This window comes from Pipistrellus hanaki (genome assembly GCF_964339955.1).
Source record: "Pipistrellus hanaki genome assembly, chromosome: 13".
NCBI classification, from domain to species: Eukaryota; Metazoa; Chordata; class Mammalia; order Chiroptera; family Vespertilionidae; genus Pipistrellus; species Pipistrellus hanaki.
In genome coordinates this window covers 58,996,846-59,019,233 of record NC_140515.1, presented here as the reverse complement: position 1 = coordinate 59,019,233, position 22,388 = coordinate 58,996,846, and the positions used below count along the sequence as shown (strand labels likewise).

At 61.9% G+C, this 22,388-nt stretch overlaps 1 protein-coding gene across 2 annotated transcripts in view; it reads left to right on the top strand.

Annotated features, from left to right (window-relative positions):
* The window catches only part of DAG1 (dystroglycan 1), a 34,926-nt gene extending 22,015 nt beyond the window's left edge, over positions 1-12,911 (top strand). For both annotated transcript variants that reach the window (XM_084901642.1, XM_084901643.1), the window contains exons 2-3: positions 1,069-1,460; positions 8,247-12,911. In XM_084901642.1, the coding sequence (XP_084757768.1) occupies positions 1,182-1,460; positions 8,247-10,643 (2,676 nt within the window). In that variant the 5' untranslated portion in view covers positions 1,069-1,181 and the 3' untranslated portion in view covers positions 10,644-12,911. The remainder of the gene's footprint in view (positions 1-1,068; positions 1,461-8,246) is intronic.
* The last annotated feature ends 9,477 nt before the right edge of the window (positions 12,912-22,388 follow it).

Below are 22,388 nucleotides of genomic sequence, written 5' to 3'. Positions count from 1 at the left end.
GACTGCCGAGGGGGCTGTGATCAGGCCCAGAGAGAGAAGCAGGGTCTGATCCACAGCCTCCGAGGCAGCTGTTGATCATCCCTTGCCTCTCTCTCCAAGAGCAGCCCCACCTCTCTGATCAGGCCTAGAGATAGGCCCGGAGATGCTGACTGGTATAGAAACTGACCAATCAATCAAATCTGGGTGAACTGCAAGGAGCCAATGGCTGTATAGGAGGCAGAGCTTTTGACGCTGACTGGCATAGCAACTGACTAATCAGAACCTAATCTGGGTAAACTGAAGGCAGAACCTAAGGTGGGGCTAAGGAGAGGTTTTAAGGGCAACAGCTATTTGGTGTAAGGTGTAAGAAAGCGATTCAATTGTTTTAACGATTGGTTTGGCAGTATAGTGCATATGGCTGGCTATCAGTCCAGATATAGGGATCATGTGTTTTTGTCTGCCAAGAGCATCTCCTCCTGCTGAAAAAGCGCCCCCCCCCCCCCCGCCCCTTAAGTATTCCTATCCCATATAATCTATCAATACTAATAAAAGGGTAATATGCTAATTAGACCAGGTCGACTGGCCATCTCCCGGACGTCTGACTTCCTTCAGGACAAAGCTTTGGTGGTAGGGGCTGAGGCAGAGGCAGTTAGAAGTGAGATGAGGAGGGCAGTTGGGGGCAAGATAGAAACATCAATGATGAGAGGGAATCATTGATAGGCTGCCTCTTGCATGCCCCACACTGGGGATCGAGCCCGCAACCTGTGCCTGTGCCCTTGACTGGAATCAAACCCAGGACCCTTCAGTCTGTAGGCCAACGCTATCCACTGAGCAACACCAGCCAGGGCTTTACATTTCTCTTTTATGTGAACTTTTAAAAATTCAGTGTGCACTTAACATTTACAGGGCAAGCCACATTTCCAGTGCTCAGTCGCCACCTGTGGCTGGGGCTGAGCAGACAGTGCAGGATGAGACTTGATTCAGCTCAGGACAGATATTTCTGGTAGCAAAGTTATTAGTAACTGCCTGGGCACAAGTTTGAAACCAGGGGGCTCGCTGAAGTCTGAGACGACTCCTCTTCTTTTCCAGGCTCTGAGTGCTCTGGCATGGAGCGTGCGTGCAGGGGGTGAGGACCGGCCTGGACCGCTTCACTGCCTGCCTTTCACCTGAGACCGGCTCGCGCAGACTCGCCCTGGAAGAGGATGTCTGGGGGCCTTTCGCTGCTGCTCCCCGCCGGGGGGCGGGCCTTGCTCCTCCTGCTCTGCGTGGCCACGACCCAGTCCCACTGGCCGAGTGAGCCGGCGGCGGCCGCCAGGGGCTGGGAGAACCAGCTGGAGGCGTCCATGCACTCGGTGCTGTCGGACCTCCCGGAGGCTGTCCCCACGGTGGCTGGCATTCCGGACGGCACGGCCGTCGTCGGCCGCTTGTTTCGAGTGACCATTCCTGCAGACGTGATTGCTTCTGATGGAGAAGTCATCAAGGTGAGCCGGATGGAGGGGAAATGAGAAAGAGTGGTCATGTGCCACTGCAGTGTTAGGCCTTGGTGCTTCAGTGCTATGCTCTAGCGGTTCCGAGCTCACTTTCTCCAGAACCTACTTCCTGTCCCTTACGAGGGGAACGGTCACGGATGTTCACCAGAGGGTCCCCATAATCTCAGGAGAGCATCCTAAACCTTCATTCTCACCCCTGTTTTTAACAAATACATTTTTATTGATGTCAGAGAGGAAGGGGGAGGGAGAGAGAGAGAAACATCAGTGATGAGAGAGAATCATTGATCGGCTGCCTCCCGCCCACCCCACACTGGGGATTGAATCCACAACCCGGCATGTACCCTGACTGGGAATCGAACCGTGACCTCCTGGTTCATAGGTGGACGCTGACCCCTGAGCCATGCCGGCCGGCCTGACTCCTATTTTGAGGGTCAGGAGCCTTGGCACGTGTCCTCTGGAAGATGGCTTGGTCCTGCCCTTCGGGGTTTGGTGGGGAAGGCCTGTGTACAGGAAAGGCCTTTCATTAACCATGGGCTCCACCAAGGAACGCAGAACCTTTCAGTGCTTTGAACTAGTTTTTAAAAGTGAAGTATGAATAATATAGGAGTTTTGCTCTAATTTAGTATTGTACATTTACTAATATATTTGGTCACTTAGGCACCGAGGTTAGAAAGGCCCTGAGGAGAGGGTGACCATGCCGCGTTCCCCTGAACCTCGGCAGGCCCCCCCCCCCCGCCCGTGCTCTCTTCCTTTCCCCGTTGGCCCTCTGTAGGCCGTGCTGGTTCTCCCGGGCCTGTGATTGCAGAGGGTCCTGCTCCTCCAGGCGCCGCTCTCTCCCACAGCTCCTCCCAGCTGGTGGGTCCCACATACGCACAGAAACCCGGCAAGCCTAGTGCTGGGCTGGCCATCAGGTGGAGGAGGACAGTTTGGGGTACATTTCTTGCCAACTGCAGACTCCATCTGGATATCCAAACGCTGCCCTGGTTGCCTCGATCCCGTGGCCGTGGCCTGTCTTACGTGGGTTCGTCCTGACCACAGTGCCTGGCAGTGCTGAGTGCGCGGGACAGGCTGGGTCCAGCAGGGGCGTTTAACAGGCTTACTGTCCGGAGGAGGGAGGCTTCACTGGAAAACAGGATTTGGTCTGAGCATATTTATCCGGAAAGCAGGCCACTTAGCAGCTGATGAGCCTGTGGAGAGCAAGATGTGTGCTCTCCATCCGACAGCTCGCTGCCCCGGACACACACACACACACACACACACACACACACGGACGGGGCAGCCGCCTTCCTTCCTGGCGCTTTGTTTCCCTCGTCACAATGAGGGCGTAAACACCGCGTGGAAAGGGTGTTTACGCCGAGAAGCTTTTGTGGTTCCTCCATCGCTTTCTGTTTTCGTCGAGAGACGCCATGTCACATGCCCACCGGACGCACTAGACCTGGATCACACTGGATGTATTTTCACTCGCTGTGCTGTAGTTTTTCTCCTGGGCTGTGAAGCATTTTCTGAGAATATAATATAACTTTCTTTTTCTTTTCTTAAAATATATTTTTATTGATTTTAGAGAGGAAGGGAAAGGGGGAGAGAGAGAGAGAGAGAGAGAGAGAGAGAGAGAGAGAGAGACATAGACATGAATGATGAGAGAGAGAGAATCATTGATCAGCTGCCTCCTGCATGCCCCCCACTGGGGGTCGAGCCCACAACCCAGGCATGTGCCCTGACCGGAATCAAACCCAGGACCCTTCAGTCCACAGGCTGATGCTCTATCCACTGAGCCAAACCGGCCAGGACCCCCCGTCTTTGTTTTTGACCCCTCGGTCTGTCCTCCTCACGGAGGCAGGAGACATCGTTATCTTCACAGCCCCTTCTCCGCGTTAGGGAGCTGCACTGTGATTGAGCCCTTTCCCTCTGTGTGCCATGCCCCAGCCACAGGCGCCCTGTCTGCTGCCCCCGCCAAGCTCGGGTCCCCCCAGGCCTCCGGCTTCCTTCTGTCGGCACCCCCTGGGTCAGCCTGAACACCCCTGGGGCCGTGGAGTCCTCCCTCCACCCGGTGGAAGTCGCTTCCCTCAAACCCCGTGCTGCCTTCTTGGCACATTTCTGTATTTGACATTCTTCGCTCTGTTCGTCTGCACGGGCGACCGTCACACAGTGGGCCCTCGGTGCTTGGGGCTGGCGGCAGGGTGAGGACCCCGCAAACCCGCTGTGACTGTCAGAGCCCACGGGCCGTGTGCAGGGAGAACGCAGCCCGTGCTGGGGGGACGAGACGAAGCCGCCTGTGGGTGCCGAGGGGAGCGGCGGTCTAGCCGGTTTGGACATGGCTGGCTGCCTCTGGGGCTCATGGACAGAGCACCCGCCGAGCTCGCTGAGCTTAGACGGGGGTGGTCACCTGCTGGCTGGTCAGGGCTGTGCTGGGCTTGTGGTGGAATAAGAGGCGGACTGAGGAGCAGCGTGGCTTCCCCCCTGTGGCCCCTCGGCGGCCTCGCCGGAGACAACGTGGCTTCCCTGCAGCCCAAGACGCGGGCAGCGGGCGCGGCCCTTCTGGGCCTGCTCTCAGCGCTGGCACGGCCCCATTGTTCCCGGAGAACAATGGCCACTCTGGCCGGGAAGGAGAGCTCATGAAAGGAGCGTTTCTGCGATGCGGAGGGCTGTGGGCACCGCCTGCGCCCGCGGGAGATGGACTGCAGTTTCTCCCGCCTCGTGGGTGTGCCCTGAATGGGCCCCTTGTGAGCAGCGGGAGGGGCCGCCGGGGGCGGGGGCAGCCGGGGGCTGTCAGGAAGCGCTGGCCTGATCGTTCAGTTCAGATCCTCACGGAACAGGCTCTGCGCTTTGAGAAAGTCCCGACAGGCCTGGAAGGGACATGACAGGGTGGAAACGGACTGTGGAGGCCTTGGCAGGGACTGGCTCCGAGGGGTGTGAGCGCTGTCACGCCGCCACTGCTCTCACTTGGGGGGGTGGACTAGTTTTTGTTTTAGATGCGAGCAGGCACCGTTAGGTAGCACGCTTCATCACAGACCAGAGGGCATGATGGCTCGGCAGGTGTGTCCACGGCATGGTCCTGTGGCCGTGGCCTTGTGGCCAGAGTCGCGTGCCTAGTCTGGATTGGTGGTCTCTCATGGGTGTGGGCTCTAGGTGGCAAAACAGGTTTTCTTGGTGTGAGCAGGTTTTCTCTGGCCACAAGGCCACGGCCACAGGACCACACTGAGAACACACCTGCCCAGCCGTCATGCCCTCTGGTCTGTGATGAAGCGTGCTACCTAACGGTGCCTGCTCACATCTAAAACAAAAGCTAACCCATTCCCCACACGTGAGGGGCAGCGGCGCAGGGACAGCGCTCACACCCCTCTCGGTGCCAGTCCCTGTCTCAGAAGCCAAAGGTCACGGAACTAACTGGGCCCAGGGTGAGTCCGGTTTCAGCCCGTCTTCCAGTTGTGCCTGGCAGCTGGCACCCTGTGCGTGGCACCCTGTGCTGACCCGAGGACAGGAATGGAAGCTCCCGCCCTTTGCTCCTCCTCCGGGGGTGGCGTGGGGGGCCTGATGGGAGATGTTGTGCAGGGCCGTCCTCAGCCCGGGGTGTGCGGGTCGACTGGAGAGACGGTCCGGACGGAGCAGGGTCTGCTCCTAGTCCGCTGGCCCGGGCGGAGGGGAGACCCGCCTTCCCCCTGGCAGGAGCCCAGGATTGCCGGCGATTCATTGTGGGCAGCCTTACTCCTGGTCTGCCCAGGCCTGTGGTTTTGATTCTTAGTGGTTTTGGATGTGCATTATGGGTCAGGGTTTCTAAAACGGGGCGTGTGGTGGTTCGAGGTCTCATTTTCCTCCGTGCTGGGCTTGCCTTCCCTCTCAGAAGCATGTCCGCGCTGAGGTTGCTGACACGCCAAGGCTTCTGGCTCTTTCTGGCCTGGGTTTCTCACGTGGGCTTCGCCCCTCGGTCTGCCTCCTGAGCTATTGTTCCCACTGCCTGCCCAGGGGCTGCCCAGGCTCTGCCTTATAGGTCAGCGGGCCTCTCCGCCGCCAGGCAGTGGGGTGGGGCGGGCTGAGTGGCCGGAAACCCGGGGCGTCCACAGTGGGACCAGCCTGTCCGCGGCCTCCCGTGCTGGAGCTGGAGCACCCATGAGCTGAGCCGCCTCTCCCCCGCCGTCCCAGCCAGCAGCCCTTAGGAGCTCGTTGGGGGACAGAGTGACGGGGCAGTCACCAGAAGGCTCCAGAGCTGGAACCTCGGGTGCCGGTGCTGTAGACCGAGGGGAAGTGAGTCCTCCTGCCCCAGGCCCCAGGCATCCCCTCCCTCCTGCGGCCCGGCCCGCCTTTCCCTCGGCCCGCTTCCCCTCGGCCTTCTCACTCCCTTGGCGCTTCGGGCTCCTGCTTTGGGCTGTGGCTCGGAGACAAGGCCTCTGCTCCGGGCAGGGCCTGGGCAGCAGCCCCGTGTGTGTGGGGAGCAGTGCCGAGCGCTCGGCGCGGGCCTGGTGCTGCGAGGACAGGATGGGGACTTGGGCAGAGGGCGGGCCGGCCTCGGCCTGCCTGGACCGGGGCCTCAGCCCGGCGCCTGCCGATGGGGCTTCCCCGGTCGGCTGTCGTTACAGGACGAGTCCCGGCTTGTCCCCGAGCCGTCTCCCTCCGCAGGAGCTCTTGGCTGCCTCACCCCACCCGTGGGCCCTGAGGGGAGGGGCCAGAGCTTTGAGAGCTGAGGGTGGCCGACTCCCTGGACTGAGCCCTGGGGGACGGCCACGGGGGACCCTTTCGGTGCCGGGGTGCTGCCAGCCCTCGGGCCTTCAGACTCCCCAGCTCAGGGGCTTCCCCGATGGCCTTGGGAACGCGGGTGCCGGCGTGGCCTGGGCTTGGCAGGTTCCCGTGGAATCAGGTGTGTTTGCTTCCTGAGTCTCCTCATTCCCTGATGCTCCTAGCTTCTGCTGTGGGCGTGAATCCGGAGCCAGAGGCCTTCTATGTGGTGCAGATTCTCCTGGACACACACTGCAGGCCCACGGTGCCCGAGGTGCGGGGCTCAGAGTCCCTCAGTCCTCTCCTTCCCGCCCGGGCCCACAGGCCCGGAGCGCTCTGCTCCGGGCTGCGGCCCCGGTGAGGGCCTGTCGGGGGCCAGGCGTGGCCGGGCCTCCGGACCCGAGGGGCCGGATCTGCAGGGGCTGAGGCAGGCGGGCAGGGGCGTCGTGGCTGTTTCCTGCCAGCCTCGTCCTGGCCTGCGGCGCCGGAGGGCGACAGGAAGGAAGGTGTCCGATCAGCAGAGCGGGGTGCGCTCCCCTCAGCTAGACACGGAGCGTGTTCTCTTGCTTTGGGGAAACCCGGCTTTTCTCCCATGTTTGGCTGATGGTACACGCCATCGACATGGTGGAAGGTTCCTTAAATACACTCCTGTCTTCTGAGACTGGCTGAGTGGGAGCCTAGGCCAGAGAGTGGCTGAGTTTATTCCTGGAAAACGCCCACGACAGAGCAGGGGCCGTGGGGGTCAGCAGACAGGATGCTGGAGGGTGGCCCTTCCGTTTAACATGCCTGTGCAGCTGGGCAGCCTGCGCATCTGCTGATGGAGGCACTCGGGGTCGGGCACAGGCCTAGCTGCTGGCCACTCAGGAATGGCCCTGGGCCTGGCCCGCCAGCTGGCACCCACCTTTGGAGCCTCTCCTGGTCCCTGTGCGGTGGCTGTTCCCTCCTGACTTCCCCAGAGCTCCATCCAGCCCCCCCCCTTGGCCCCCCTCTGCCAGGGGTGCTCTCCCTCAGTGGTGGCTCTGGCGGGGGGGGCTTAGGAAACATTCTTGGGTGGCAGAAGCCGAGGTCCACACCCAGATCACCCGCTGCCCGCTCAGGACCCAGGTCCTGCCCACCCTGTAAACATCTAGTTCCCCAGCTGCTCCCTTTGGGCCTTCATCTTTGCTGCTGCTGCTTTCTTTCTTTTTTTTTTTCCAAAACAAGCAAACTTTGCTTTCTATGTTTTTAGGTGATTGTGGCTGTTTACATATTTAATATACTTGAATTAAAAAAAAATGTAAAGCACAAGTTTTTTAGCCAAAACACTTGAAAATTTTTTTGTTGCTAAAAAAGCTTGTAAAGGAAAATATGTTTAATGTTCATGGTCTGGAAATACCGATTTCTACAGATCCTTGACCGTTTCTGACGCCGCTGTGCTGGCAGCGAATGGCAGTGAGTTGGCAGGTGGGACTAGTGGTGTGGGCAGGCGGTGCTCCTGCGGGGGGGAAGGCGGTGTCTGCAGAGGCAGGAGGAGCTGAGGGCCTGCAGGCACAGTGGGTGAGGATGTGGCCGACATGTCGCTGCTATAAGCCCCCAGTGTCCTGTTTTATTTCATGTGTTTTTGTTGATCTCAAAGAGGAAGGAGGAGGGCGATAGACAGAAACATCCGTGATGAGAGAGACTCATTGATCGGCTGCCTCCTGCACGCCCCACACTGGGGATCGAGCCTGCAACCCGGGCATGTGCCCTTGACCAGAATCGAACCATGACTTCCTGGTTCATAGGTCAATGCTCAACCACTGAGCCACCCTGGCCAGGCCCCACGGCATTCTTAGGCCCAGTGCCTTCGTTCTGGGATGAGCCCTGTTCGAGTGCCAGCCCCGCTCTCGCCACCACGTGGCCTCGAGTGAACCGTTGGTCTTTCAGGCTCACCCATCCGGCAGCCCAGCCTCTGCCGACAGCTCAGTGAGCCGGAGAGAGGGACTCGGGGACACCCAGCCTGCCGCACACTCAGGCCAGGCCAGTGGTGAGCTTGTGACCGTTTCCGGTGAGGCAGCGACCAGGGCACTCACCTCGCTGTGTCTCTTCCAGGTGTCGGCTGCAGGGAAGGAGGCCTTGCCGCCCTGGCTGCACTGGGACCCGCAGAGCCGCAGCCTGGAGGGCCTCCCTCTCGACACGGATAAGGGGGTGCATTACATCGCGGTAAGCGCGGCACGGCCTGGGGCCAACGGGAGCCACGTCCCCCAGGCTTCCAGCGTGTTCTCTATCGAGGTTTCCCCGGAGGACCACAGCGAGCTGCAGGCCGTGTGGGCTGCCCCAGACCCCGGGGAGCCGGCGGCCTCTGCCTGCGCTGCCGACGAGCCCGTGACGGTGCTGACGGTCATTCTGGACGCCGACCTCACCAAGATGAGCCCGCAGCAGAGGGTGGCGCTGCTGCGCAGCATGCGGAGCTTCTCGGGCGTGGAGCTGCCCGGCATGAAGCTGGTGCCCGTGGTGAACAACCGGCTGTTCGACATGTCCGCCTTCATGGCCGGCCCGGGCAACGCCAAGAAGGTGGTGGAGAATGGGGCGCTGCTGTCCTGGAGGCTGGGCTGCTCCCTCAACCAGAACAGCGTGCCTGACATCCGTGGCGTGGAGGCACCCGCCCGGGAGGGGGCCATGTCCGCCCGGCTCGGCTACCCCGTCGTGGGCTGGCACATCGCCAACAAGAAGCCCCCTCTCCCCAAGCGCGTCCGGCGGCAGATCCACGCCACCCCCACCCCCGTCACTGCCATCGGCCCCCCCACCACCGCCGTCCCGGAGCCGCCGTCCAGGATCGTGCCCACCCCCACGTCGCCAGCCATCGCTCCTCCCACGGAGACCATGGCTCCGCCGGTCAGGGACCCCGTGCCTGGGAAGCCCACGGTCACCATTCGGACTCGCGGGGCCATTGTTCAGACGCCAACCCTGGGCCCCATCCAGCCCACTCGGGTGTCCGAAGCCGGCACCACGGCTCCCGGTCAGATCCGCCCCACGATGACCATTCCCGGCTACGTGGAGCCCACAGCGGTCGTCACCCCTCCCACGACTACCACCAAGAAGCCACGCGTGTCCACGCCAAAACCAGCCACACCTTCTACCGACTCCACCACCACGACCCGAAGGCCCACCAAGAAGCCACGCACCTCCCGGCCGGTGCCCCGGGTCACCACCAAGGCGCCCGTCACCAGATTGGAGACGGCCTCCCCGCCGACACGCACCCGCACCACCACCAGCGGGCTGCCCCGCGGCGGGGAGCCCAACCAGCGCCCCGAGCTCAAGAACCACATCGACAAGGTGGACGCCTGGGTGGGTACCTACTTCGAGGTGAAGATCCCGCCGGACACCTTCTACGACAGGGAGGACACCACCACCGACAAGCTGAAGCTGACGCTCAAGCTGCGGGAGCAGCAGCTGGTGGGCGAGCAGTCGTGGGTGCAGTTCAACAGCAACAGCCAGCTGCTGTACGGCCTGCCCGACGCCGGCCACGTGGGCAAGCACGAGTACTTCCTGCACGCCACCGACAAGGGCGGCCTGTCGGCCGTGGACGCCTTCGAGATCCACGTGCACCGGCGCCCGCAGGGGGACAAGGCGCCCGCGCGCTTCCGGGCCACGCTGGCGGGCGAGCCGGGGCCGCTGGTGAGCGACGTGCACAAGAGGATCGCGCTGGTGCGGAAGCTGGCCTTCGCCTTCGGGGACCGCAACTGCAGCACCGTCACGCTGCAGGGCATCCGCCCCGGCTCCATCCTGGTGGAGTGGACCAACAACACGCTGCCCCTGGAGCCCTGCCCCAAGGAGCAGGTGGCCGCGCTGAGCCGCCGGATCGCCGAGGACGACGGCAGGCCCCGGCCGGCCTTCTCCAACGCCCTGGAGCCCGACTTCAAGGCCCTGAGCGTGGCCGTGACGGGCTCCGGCAGCTGCCGGCACCTGCAGTTCGTCCCCGTGGCGCCGCCCCGCAGGGTGCCCTCCGAGGCGCCCACCACGGCCGTGCCCGACAGGGACCCCGAGAAGAGCAGCGAGGACGACGTGTACCTGCACACGGTCATCCCGGCCGTGGTGGTGGCCGCCATCCTGCTCATCGCCGGCATCATCGCCATGATCTGCTACCGCAAGAAGCGCAAGGGCAAGCTCACGCTGGAGGACCAGGCCACCTTCATCAAGAAGGGCGTGCCCATCATCTTCGCCGACGAGCTGGACGACTCCAAGCCGCCGCCCTCCTCCAGCATGCCCCTCATCCTGCAGGAGGAGAAGGCGCCCCTCCCGCCCCCCGAGTACCCCAACCAGAGCGTGCCCGAGACCACCCCCCTGAACCAGGACAGCGTGGGCGAGTACACGCCGCTGCGCGAGGAGGACCCCAACGCGCCTCCCTACCAGCCGCCCCCGCCCTTCACGGCCCCCATGGAGGGCAAGGGCTCCCGCCCCAAGAACATGACCCCGTACCGGTCCCCCCCGCCCTACGTGCCCCCTTAACCCACAAGCGCCTGGGTGGAGGCAGGGTAGGGCAGGGCCCTGGAGACCACACGGTGTTGTCCATGGAGACGGTGGCCCGCAGACCATCGCCCCTGGAGCCGACACCTGACCTAGCACACACTGGCGCGGGGCTGGACACGCCCGCCTCTGTCCTCCTGACCCCGAGCGGCCGAGAGGCCTGGGGACACTTTACTTTCTTTTTGCCTAACAGCTTTCTGTTTGTTCATAGAGAACTCTGCGCTGCGCGAGCCCCGGGGTGGGGAGGCTGAGCGGCCCAGAGCTCGCAGGCAGTGCCGCGCCTCCGGCCTCTGCGTTTGCCTTTAACACTAACTGTACTGTTTTTTCTATTCACGTGTGTCTAGCTGCAGGACGTAACATGGAAAACAGTAGCTGAAGATTACATTCAAAGGACTTTCTTAAGGTTAAGTTTTTACATTTAATCTGCTGTTTACCTAAACTTGTATGTATAATTTCCGGGTGGGTGTGGGAAATGGCTCTGCTAAAAATAAGCTCCCAGGGTGTTTCAAACCTAGAGAAGACCACGGGACAGTATTTTTTATCAAAGGAATCCTATTTTTTCACACTACGTAACCTGGCTGCTCTGATGCCCCAGAGCGGAACGGGGCCTCCCGCCCTGGCTCAGGGGCCAGGGCCCTGGTGCTGGGCTTGCTCCCCCGCCGTGGCCATGGCTGGAAGCCGGAGGGGCCTCCGGGCCGTGGACACCACCCCCCACCCCGTGCACGCTCGCAGCTCACCACCCAGGGGTCTTCATTTCCATAGAAACGGGACTCCAAGAGGCATGGGCCACGGCCCCCAACCTAGGTGCTGCAGGGTGGGCCAGCTGCTCATGGGTGCCTGGGGAGGTCGAGGGGCTCGACCGCATCAGCCTGGTTTCTTTCACCTTCTGTGTTTTCCCTCCTCAAAGGAACACCATGGCTTTTGAAACACTTAGTGGGGGACATTTTGGTGGAGATGCAATATTTTTATGTCATGTGATGCTCTTTCCTCACTTGACCTTGGCCACATTGTCCCCACAGTCCACAGCCCCCCACCCTGACCCCCACCCTCTTCTCTGGCGCTCCAGTCCCAGGCCCGGGGCCTGGCGGCTGGGAGGGGCTGGCGGCTGGGGAGGAGTGCCAGCAATAGTTCGTAGTGAAAACCTGTGGGCTCTCAAAGCTAATTTTTTACTAAAGTTTTTATACAGCCTCAAGTTGTTTTATTAAAAAAAAAGATTTAAAATGGTGATGCTTACAGCAGTTTGTACAAGCTCTTAGTGTCGACTCCATGGAACTGACAGCTTCGCTCATTTTGATTTGGTTTTATTTTTTGCCCCTTCTTTCCTTCCTTCCTTTTTCTGTTCGTTTGCCCCTTCCTTTCTTACCGGTTTAAGTTTGGGGTTACACTGGGGTCCTTTGGCCTTTTTTAGCAGAGTGTCCGTCTGTCCGTCCATCTGCATCTGTCCCAGGACTCAGGGGCGCCCCTCGCTGGAGCCGCCTCCTCTGGGAGGAGCCATGGGCGTGACCTTGAGGCTGAGCGGGCTGGCGGGACGGAGGGGAGGAAAGCCTTTCGCAATAACGCTGAGCGTGGTGGGCCGCTCCCTGGGACACGAGCAGCACTTCTAAGCCATATAGACCTGCAGAGGCCGGGCTGCTCCGGAGGGAGGCCCCGAGGTCTGCCCCGGCCTTCCCCGCAGGCCCAGCCCTCCCCTGCCGGCCCCAGTGGAGCTGGAGTGGGCAGTGCTGCGGGGCGCCGGCAGACAGAGGCTCCATGGACATCGGGTGACCGGGCCTGTGCCTCCAAGTCCTGATCCAAGCCAGAGTTCCCCGATGCCCCAGAGGCAGGAGCACACATGGGTCTGACCTGGAGAGGCCATTTTTGATGACCTCATCAGAAAGTAAACAATTCTGGCGTTCCAGGTGAGGGCTCTGACAGGCTTTCCCAACAGCACAGTTGCCCCTAGCAACCCCACCATGAGGCACGGCCATGCAGAGATGTGGCTGGCCCAGAATGGCCCGTTGCCATAGCAACTGGAGGCACTGGGGCAGTGAACAGAATAACAAGAGCAACAATGCCCTTGCAGGCACCCCCCCTCCCCCCCTGCAGGCTGCTGATGGCCCATGGTGTCGGACTCTGAGACAGCCGGCCTCACATTCAAGTGTTCACCAACCACTGGCGTGTTTTATTTCCTTCTGTATGGGTTTCAGACGTGTTTTCTGCATTCTGTATAGAAACATATCAAACTAAATAAAAGCAGTGTCTTTATTACAATGTCATGGCCTCCGAGTGTCTATTTCCACCCTTCCACATCTTCTGGGACATGGCGGGGGGGGGGGGGGGGGGCGGGCCCCCCAGCCTTACCGCCCTGCGCCCCTCAGAGCAGGTGGCTGTGTTCTGCCAACAGGTGAGGCTCCTAGTACTTGTGCCCGAGCCCGCCGAGACAAGTCTCAGTTTCTGAGGGGTGGGGGGTGGTCAGAAAACTCAGTGAAGCCAAAACCGGTTTGGCTCAGCGGTAGAGCGTCAGTCTGCGGACTGAAAGGTCCCAGGTTTGATTCCAGTCAAGGGCATGTACATTGGTTGCGGGCACATCCCCGGCAGGGGGTGTGCAAGAGGCAGCTGGTCCATGTTTCTCTCTCATCGAAGTTTCTAGCTCTCTATCTCTCTCCCTTCCTCTCTGTAAAAAATCAATAATTAATATATATATATATATATATATATATATGAAGAAAACTCAGTGAAACTGGGCGGGAGGGGCTGGAAGTGGGCAAGGCCCTGCCACAGGCTCTGCCCGAGCGGGTGCCAGCCCAGGGCAGGAGTCCCTCAGCCTGGGCCCCTGCCAGGATGGGCACTTAGGGGCTCCTGGCTGCAGCTCCGCCCTGCTCCTGCCCCCATTGCCTTGTGGCTTGGAACTGGCCACTTTCCCAGACAGGCTCAAGGCAAGCTTGGCCTTGGCCTTGGAGTGGGGAGAAAGGGAAACCTGTTGTGGCCCAGCTGTTCTGCCCGGGGTGGGCTTGGAAGTCCTGGGGCCTGCCCCCGAGTGCCCTGCTAGGATGGGCGGCCAGCTGGGCAGGCTTACTGTGACTCACTGCCAGGAAGGGGCTGGGAGGCCTGGGACGCTGCCCGGGGATGGGAGGCGGGGCCACAGCTGTGTCTTCCAAGGCCATTGGTCACAGGACAGCTAGTACCTCTTCCGGGAACCCCACCCCCTTCTCACCATCTTCACCCACAGCCCAGGCCGCTGCTCTGCTCCCAGCCTTCAAGACCCAGATACAGCCGAGACCGGTTTGGCTCAATGGATAGAGCGTCGACTTGGGGACTGAAGGGTCCCGGGTTCGATTCCTGTCAAGGGCATGTACCTTGGTTGCGGGCATAACCCCAGTGGGGGGTGTGCAAGAGGCAGCTGATTGATGACTCTCTCTCATCGATGTTTCTAGCTCTGTATCTCTCTCCCTTCCTCTCTGTACAAAATCAATAAAATATATTAAAAAAAAAAAAAAAAAAAAAAGACCCAGATACAGCCCAAGTGCAGCCAGAGCTGAGGGCGGCTGGTCCTGGCCAATGGGCTGTGTGGAGCAGTGAGGGGGAGGGCACTGATCCTCGTCAATGGGTTGCATCTGGCAGTGAGGGGGAGGGCGCTGGTCCTAGTCAATAGCTCAGTGGAGCAGTGAGGGGGTGGCTGGTCCTGGCCAATGGGCTGTGTGGGGCAGTGAGGGGGTGGCTGGCCTGGCCTATGGGCTGTGTGGTGCAGTGAGGGGGTGGCTGGCCTGGCCTATGGGCTGTGTGGAGCAGTGAGGGGGTGGCTGGTCCTGGCCAATGGGCTGTGTGGGGCAGTGAGGGGGTGGCTGGTCCTGGCCTATGGGCTGTGTTGTGCAGTGAGGGGGTGGCTGGCCTGGCCAATGGGCTGTGTGGGGCAGTGAGGGGGTGGCTGGTCCTGGCCTATGGGCTGTGTTGTGCAGTGAGGGGGTGGCTGGCCTGGCCAATGGGCTGTGTGGGGCAGTGAGGGGGTGGCTGGCCTGGCCTATGGGCTGTGTGGAGTAGTGAGGGGGTAGCTGGCCTGGCCTATGGGCTGTGTTGTGCAGTGAGGGGGTGGCTGGTCTGGCCTATGGGCTGTGTGGTGCAGTGAGGGGGTGGCTGGTCCTGGCCAATGGGCTGTGTGGAGTAGTGAGGGGGTAGCTGGCCTGGCCTATGGGCTGTGTTGTGCAGTGAGGGGGTGGCTGGCCTGGCCTATGGGCTGTGTGGTGCAGTGAGGGGGTGGCTGGCCTGGCCTATGGGCTGTGTGGAGTAGTGAGGGGATGGTGGACCTGATCTATGGGCTGTATGGGTCAGTGAGAAAGTGGCTGGTCCTGGTTAATGGGTTGTATCCGGCAGTGACGGGGAGGGCACTAGTCCTGGCCAATGGGCTGCTCTTGACATAGAGGGGGGCTACTGGTCCTGGCCAATGGGCTTGTGGAAATGAGGTGGCAGCTGGTGCTGGCCAATTGGCTGCATGTGGCAGTGAGTGTCCAATTGGATGTGTGGAGCAGTGTGGGGGCGGCTGGTCCTGCCCAATGGGCTGTTTGGAGTGTTGAGGGGGCAGATGCTCCAGGCCAATGGTCTGAGTCAGGCAGTGAAGGGGTAGCTGGTCTTGGCCAATGGGCTGCTTGTAGAAATGAGCGGGTAGCTTGTCCTGGCCAATTGGCTGCATGTGGCAGAGAGTGGGAGGATGGTTCTGACCAATGGGCTGCACCGGGCAGTGAGGGGGCTGCTGGCCCTGTCCAATGGGATGTGTGGCGCAGTGAGGGGGCGGCTGGTCTTGGCCAATAGGCTGAGTGGGGCAGTGAGGCGTTGGCTGATTCTGCCAAATGAGCTGTGTGGAGGACTGAGAAGGCGGCTGATACTGTGCGGGTTGTTGAGGGTCAAGAAACTCCTGGAAGAAGTGCCAGGAGAGCCAGGAGAGCCTGTGGCCAGCACAGGTTCAGGGACACAGACCCCCTGGGCCGAGCAGCAGGGCCCAGGAAAGGAGGCTGCCCCCGCTCTGTCGGCTCAGGAATCTGCTTCCTGTCCCACGGGAAGCCCTGGATGGAGTGCAATCATTACCCAGACTCCAGTAAGGGGTCTGGTTTCAGCAGAGAACAGGAGGGTCAGCAAGGCAGGAAGAGGGAGGCCACAAGGGGGTATTGATGGTTGTACTCCACCACTCCTGCCAGGCCTGTGCCCTCTCATCAGTGGGCGTGGGGACGGTCAGGTCTTTTGAGCTGGAGAGGGGGTGATGGAGGGAAGGGGCAGGAAGGGACATACTGGGGGAGACGGGGGTTGTCACCCGCAGGAATCTGCTTCCTGTGTGCCTCTGGCCCTGGGCAAGCTCCCGGGCCTCTGACCTGGCCCTCTGTGAGGAGCGGACGGCGCTGGTGTCTGAGGGATGCTGAGGCCAGGACCTGGGGGCGGTGGGATGGGGACCACAAGTTGTGCCGAACGCGCTGCCTGCAAAAGGGCAGAGACTCCCAATGAGGATAAAAGAGTGCCTTCTCCCCTGGGCCAGAGCTGCTGGCCGGGGACCCGGGTACCTAGAGTTCCTGCCAGGCCAGCCCTCCCTCCAGAATCCCAGCGGTGTTTGTGTGTGTGTGGAGGGGGCTCCAGGCTCCATCGCCCCCGCCAGCCTGGCCTCTGCCTGCTCCCAGCGGGCTGGGAAAGTCCCGAGAGGCCCTCTCCAGCTTCCCTGGCGCGTAGGAGGCTTCGAGCCCCAGAGCTCACTCCCTGCGCCTCCCTCAACGCACCCGGAGGCCATGCCTTACGATTTTCCTGCTTTGCTTACCTGATGCATGTATGTATTGGTTTTGCTTCTTTTCTTTTTTAAAAAAAAATATTTTATTGGTTTTTTACAGAGAGGAAGGGAGAGGGATAGATAGTGAGAAACATTGATCAGCTGCCTCCTGCACACCTCCTTGGAATGTGCCCCCAACCAAAGTACATGCCCTTGACTGGAATCAAACCTGGAACCCTTTAGTCCGCAGGCCAACGCTCTATCCATTGAGCCAAACCGGTTAGGGCATATTTTCCTTTAAAATATATATAATTTCAGAGAGGAAGGGAGAGAGAGATGGAAACATCAATGATGAGAATCACTGATGGGCTGCCTCCTGCACGCCCCCTACTGGGGACCAAGCCTGCAGCCCCAGCCTGTGCCTTGACCTGGCTCATTGGTCTACGCTCAACCACTGAGCCCTGCCACAGGGCTGCTCACCTTCTTGATCACCATCTTGGGACAATATGACTGAGGCCCAGAGAAGACAAGGGTCCCACTCCTACAACTAGTGCAAGGCCCCAGATTCCATTCTAAACACTTTAGATTTTTTTCCTCTTTTTCTCTTTTATTGACAGAGAGAGAGAGAGAGAGAGAGAGAGAGAGAGAGAGATTTGTCGTCCCACCTTCCCATGCATTCATTGGTTGATTCCTGTATATGCCCAGACAGGGATTGAACTAAGCATTTCAGATTTTTTTTTCTTTTTTCTGATTGTAACATTTTCTTCATGTTGTGGAGGGATGAAGTATTGAACCCCCCTCTGAGGGATGGTGGGTACCATTCCTTTATGGGGACCCTAGAAGATCCGGAGAAGACACGTAGGCCAAGATATCCAGAGTGGGGTTCCCATCTTCTGAGGGAGGGGCCGTTGCTCCTGCAGGAGGGGCCTGCCTGAGGGCAGCTGGGGCCAGAGCAGCACGAGGCCTGGCCGCCAGGGTTCTCGGGAGCCCCCTTCCCCTCACCCCCCTGCTTCGATGGAGGCGACCCTGGAGGCTGAGCTGAGGTGAAGCCACGTTGGTCTCTGTGTCCCTGTGCAGCCTCCGTGTGGCCTGGGCGGTGCGCCCTCGGGTTGGTTCACGGCGGTTCACCTCTCCGCCCAGGTGAGCCCCCTCCGCCCAGGTGAGCCCCCTCCGCCCAGGTGAGTCCCCTCCGCCCCCCTCCGCCCAGGTGAGCCCCCTCCCGCCCCCCTCCGCCCAGGTGAGCCCCGCGGAGAGCGGATTGCCAGCTGCTCTGGGCCCAAGAGGAGGCAAATGCCCGGCGGCTCCCAGCAGGTGGCGCCAGAGGCCGGAGAAACCTGCAGGCGGCGGGCGGGGCTGAGCAGCCGGCGGCGGGCGGGGCCTCGGGGCTGTGGGCGGGGCCTCGGGTCGCCGCCGCAGGTGAAATGGGTCCGGGTTTCTCCCGTTCACCCATCGCTGCCCGGTCATCGCTGCCCAGACCCCGACGGCAGTGGCGCATGGAGCGGGCCGGAGCCTTCCCTTCGCCTGGGCGTTGTCCATCGGGAGGGAAGCCGCAGGGAAAGGAGGGGCGAGTCCGGAGGCTCTGCTCCTGGGGCCCCGCCTGCGACCCTCGAACTGGGAGGTGTGTAGGGAGAGCTACAGGGCTGGTACTTTGCACACCCGAGCCCTTAGCTTTTCCTTTAGACATATTTTTTACTGACTTCAGAGAGGAAGGGAGAGGGAGAGAGAGGAACCTCGGCGATGGGAGAGGAGCATGGTTGGCTGCCTCCCGCAGGCCTCCCCCTGGGGATGGAGCCCAGAACCCGGCCCTGTGGGACCTCCTGCTGCCTGGGTCCATGCTCAACCCCTGCGCCACGCTGCCGCGAGTGGCAGCGGGGCCACGACCAGACTTGGGAACCGGGGCCTTTCTGTTTGCCACGTGGGTTTCGCTTCCCATCAGGGACCCCATTCCAGGCCGCCCACCCGTCTGAGAAGGGGGCGCCCCCACCCGCCGCTCCTGGAGACTGGCTGGGCACTCGGTGATGACGGAGCACACGGCCTTGTCAGCCATCTGCTTTGCCGGGGGCCGGGGTGGGGCTCCGTGGGGAGGAGCCGTGGCCGGCCTGAAACCCTGGCGGTCAAGGGTATTCTTAGGAGCTGCTTGGGCTTGTGGGAGCGAAGCTGTGGAGAGTTCAGGCCTGGCCCCTCCCAGGAGGCCTGTGGGACAGTGTGGGACCTCCCCGGGGCCGCCCAGCATGAGCTCACATCTGAACCTGTCATCCGGGCTGGTTAGGGGAGGGCAAAGGGCATGGCTTTCCACGGGGCCTGCTGCCCGCACTCTCACTCCCATCCCCGGAGCAGAGGGGGGGGCCCCGTGGGAGCGGGTCCTCAGGGGAGGAGGCCATCGGGGTTGAGGCGCCTTTTCTGGTCTATGGGGAGCAGTCTGTGTCCATCTCTCCTGCCAACAGCTCCTCGCATGCAGGCCCCAGTCTCCGCAGGGCCTGGGCTGGGGGGGAGCTGGATGCCGGAGGGAGAGGCAGAGCCAGCCCGGGGCCTGTCGGAAGGCGCGGGGCCGAGGGAAGCAGCGTGTTTTGACTTGGACGCTTACAACTCGGAGGCACCGAGGCTGCATGGTTTTCTCTTGTCATAACAAGCTCCGAACCACACCGCTCAGCAGCCGGGCCCATTAGCGTTCCCGGGAGCAGTGGTGGGCGGCGTGAGGCTGCTAGTCAACGTTTCTATGATTTTTTTTTTTACCATTTCCCCCACGTAACGCAAGTAAAGATCTTCCATCGCAAGAGAAAAGGAATTCAGACAAGGCATCAAGCCAATCCTATGCCTTCAGCTTCCTCCCCTGTTCCTGTTCCACCCAGGGCCTGGGACCGCTGAGGCCCCTAGTACGTAAGTGAGGTGGTCCAGGCCAGCGGGGAGGGGGCTGGGGGTAGGGGCGCTGCTGAGCAGGACAAGGGTTGGGCCCTTGTTGGCAGCCTCACACCGGCCAGAGGCTTGCGAGGCCGCCTCCTTGTGCTGAGGGGCAGAGTGGACACAGCGTGGCCAGGAGGGAAGCCTCCGTTCTCTGGCTTCTTTAATCCCCTCGGTCCTGCCCCTCCGATCCGGGGAGGGGCGAGGACAGGTGCTGAGCTTCTGAGGCGCTCCTCAGAGGTGGGGAGGCAGGTCCCAGCAGCACAACCACAAAGAGAAGCCCAGCCCGGCCGGCGTGGCCCAGTGGCTGAGCCTCAACCCAGGAGGTCACGGTTCGATTCCCGGTCAGGGACGGGCAGGAGACAGCCAATCAACAATTCTCTCTCATCATGGATGTTCCTAGCTCTCTCTCCCTTCCTCTCTGAGATCAATAAAAATAATAATAATAATAAAAAATAATATATATATATATCGATATATATATATTTTCTAAAGAGCCCAGAGCTCAGGGGGCCCAGGAGAAGGGGCCGGCTCTCTGGCTCCCACTTGCCTGGGAGAGTCCAAAGCCCATAGCATCCATCACCCCGAGCGGTCCTGCCAGCCTCCCTCCTCTGCCTGCCCGTGGAGCTCGCCACTCCTCATCGGCCCGTGGCCGCGGCATCCTTGGAGCCGGGTCCTCCCTCTGAGGCCACCACGCTGAGCAGCCGCCCGGGACGCACCAGACTGTGTGAGGGGGCAGGATCGTCCTGGCTCAGCACGCTGCCCCTCACCGTCTGCAGGTGCCCCCGCCCTGTGCCCGGCCCGTGGCCCGGCGGGCGTCCAGCTGCAGCTCTGGGCCCTGCATCTCTGCTTCCGCCCCCAGATCTGCCTTCCAACCCCCAGTCCTTGCACAAGCCCCAGGCGTGAGCGCTTCCCCAACCCAGACGGCTTTCTGACTCCATCTTCCTGCTGATTCCGTTTCCCTCTGGTCGTCTGCGGGTGTCTGAGAGCCCAGACCAGAGCAGAGTGGATGTGTGTCCATCCGTACGGAGGACCCAGCCCCCCGCCAGCCCCCGGGCCATGCTGAAGGCCACCCCAAGGAATGAAATGAGTCAGACACGATCCTGGCTTGGGGAGCCCCTACCTACTCTAGGCCAAGAGGAAGCAGGTAACCCCTGGAACAGTGGATACAATTGGGAGGCTTGATCGGAGCCCCAGACAGCCCGGGGCCAGCACCAGCCCTGGCCGGCAGCAGTTCCGGGCTGAACGCTGAGGGTGGATAGGGCAGGGCCGGCAGAGGGGTGCTTGGCGGGGGAAGTGGAACCGAGCACTTGAAAAGAAGGCAAGACACCGCTAACCCACACCCCGCCCCCGCTGTGCTACGTCCTTTGTCCCCAAGGCGGCTGAGACCCCGGAAGTCTGTTAACCGCCCGGGATCCACTCTGAGGAGGGCCTCTCCCTAGGCCCCCCCCCCCCCCCGGGTGGGTAGAGCTGATTATCATCGGAACCAGTGTCTTTAAATCTCCGGGAAGCTGTAGCTCCGTGGCTTCTCAGGAAACAGGAACACCCCCCCCCCCTCCTTCCAAGTGGCCCCTCCCACACTGACGGTATCTCCGAAGCCAGAGGAGTCTGGGCTGGGTCAAGGTCAGGGCGAGGCTGCCCGTGGTGGCCGTGTGCATGTTCTTCCTCAGGAGAAAAGGTGTGGCCCTAACCCCCCAGATCCAAGATCACCCACCAGAGAGACAGCGAATAACAAAGCTGGTCATCTGTATGCCAGACCCTGGTCCTTTACCCACATCAGCCATGCCACCCTCACAGCCCCGCTGGGCGAGGGGGGACGCCATGACTTTGCAGGCTGGGAAATGAGGCGTGGGGAGCCGACGGCAGTTGCCAGGCTCCCAGGCGGGAAGTGCAGGGCTGAGACGTGGGTCCCCGGGGAGCCTGGATGCGCACGGAGTCACCAGGCGTTCCAGAGGAGGAGACACAGCGAGGGCCATCCCCACGCAGGCCGCAGGCGGGGGCTCTTCTCTCCCGCGGGCTCCATCCGGAGGCTGGGAGCAGCAGCCGAGCGCACGGGGAAAGCCGGCCTGGCCTGCAGTGTCCCCGGGTCCCCGGGGCCCTCCAGGCCGGGCTGAAACGCAGCCTCCCGCTGGTCCCCTCGTCGCGGGAGCATCGCCCGGGTCTGTAACTGGGTCCAGGTTTACTCAGGTTCTACGCAGCCGTGATGCGTGACGCCAGGGAGAGCGTGGAGTCTCGTCCGAATCTTCCAGGAACTGTCCTCCCTCCGGAACGCACCGCAGGCCGTGTGAGCAGCCCTGAGGCCCGTCGGCCAGGGTGCCAGCACTGATGTCTGCACACGTGAGGTGACGGGAAATCACTGGAGCTCCAAAGCTGGTGCTGAGGCAGCCTCCTGGCCAGACAGCCCCTGGGGCCCGGGCTGCAGGCTCCTCTTCCCCATCGCCAAGGTCAAGGTCACCGGCCCAGAGCCTGCACAGGCGCCTTCCCCCTGGCCACAGGCCAGCCAGGCACACCCTCCACCTTTGCCAGGTCCCTTCCCGAGGCTCCTGGCGCCGGACACGGCCTCAGCGTGGACCGCAGGTGGCTCCTAGCACCATCTGGACAGTCTTCCCTCCCAGGGGCCTGTGACACCCTCACCATCAGGCCCTCACGCGGCCTCCTCTACCCCGTCCTTCCATGACCTTGCCTCCCCTGAGCATCCTTCGAGGCCACACGAAGCTGCCAGCTGAGGCACGAGGGCACCCCAAGAAGAGCCCCCAGACCCCGCGTTCCTGCCTCGGGGTCTGTGCCCCGCCTCCCGGTTCGCGGGGAGGGATGGTCCCGCCTCCTCCGGCGGGGCTTCGGGAGCGCTCGCCGGCCGCGGCGGCCTCGGAGGGCGCATGCGCCGACTCCGAAACCCGCTTCCCGGCGACCCCGCCGCGGGCGCCCGGCGCGCGTCCTCGGAGGCGCCGTGAGCGCGCGGGGGGGCGGGGCGCGTGCGCGGGGCGGGGGCGCGCGCGCATGCGCGGGGCGGCGGCCGCGCGAGCGGAGCAGGGAGATGGCGGCGGCGGCGCCCAGAGCGTGAGCAGCGCCCGGGAGCCGCCGGCCCCGGGCTCAGAGCGACCCCGACCCGC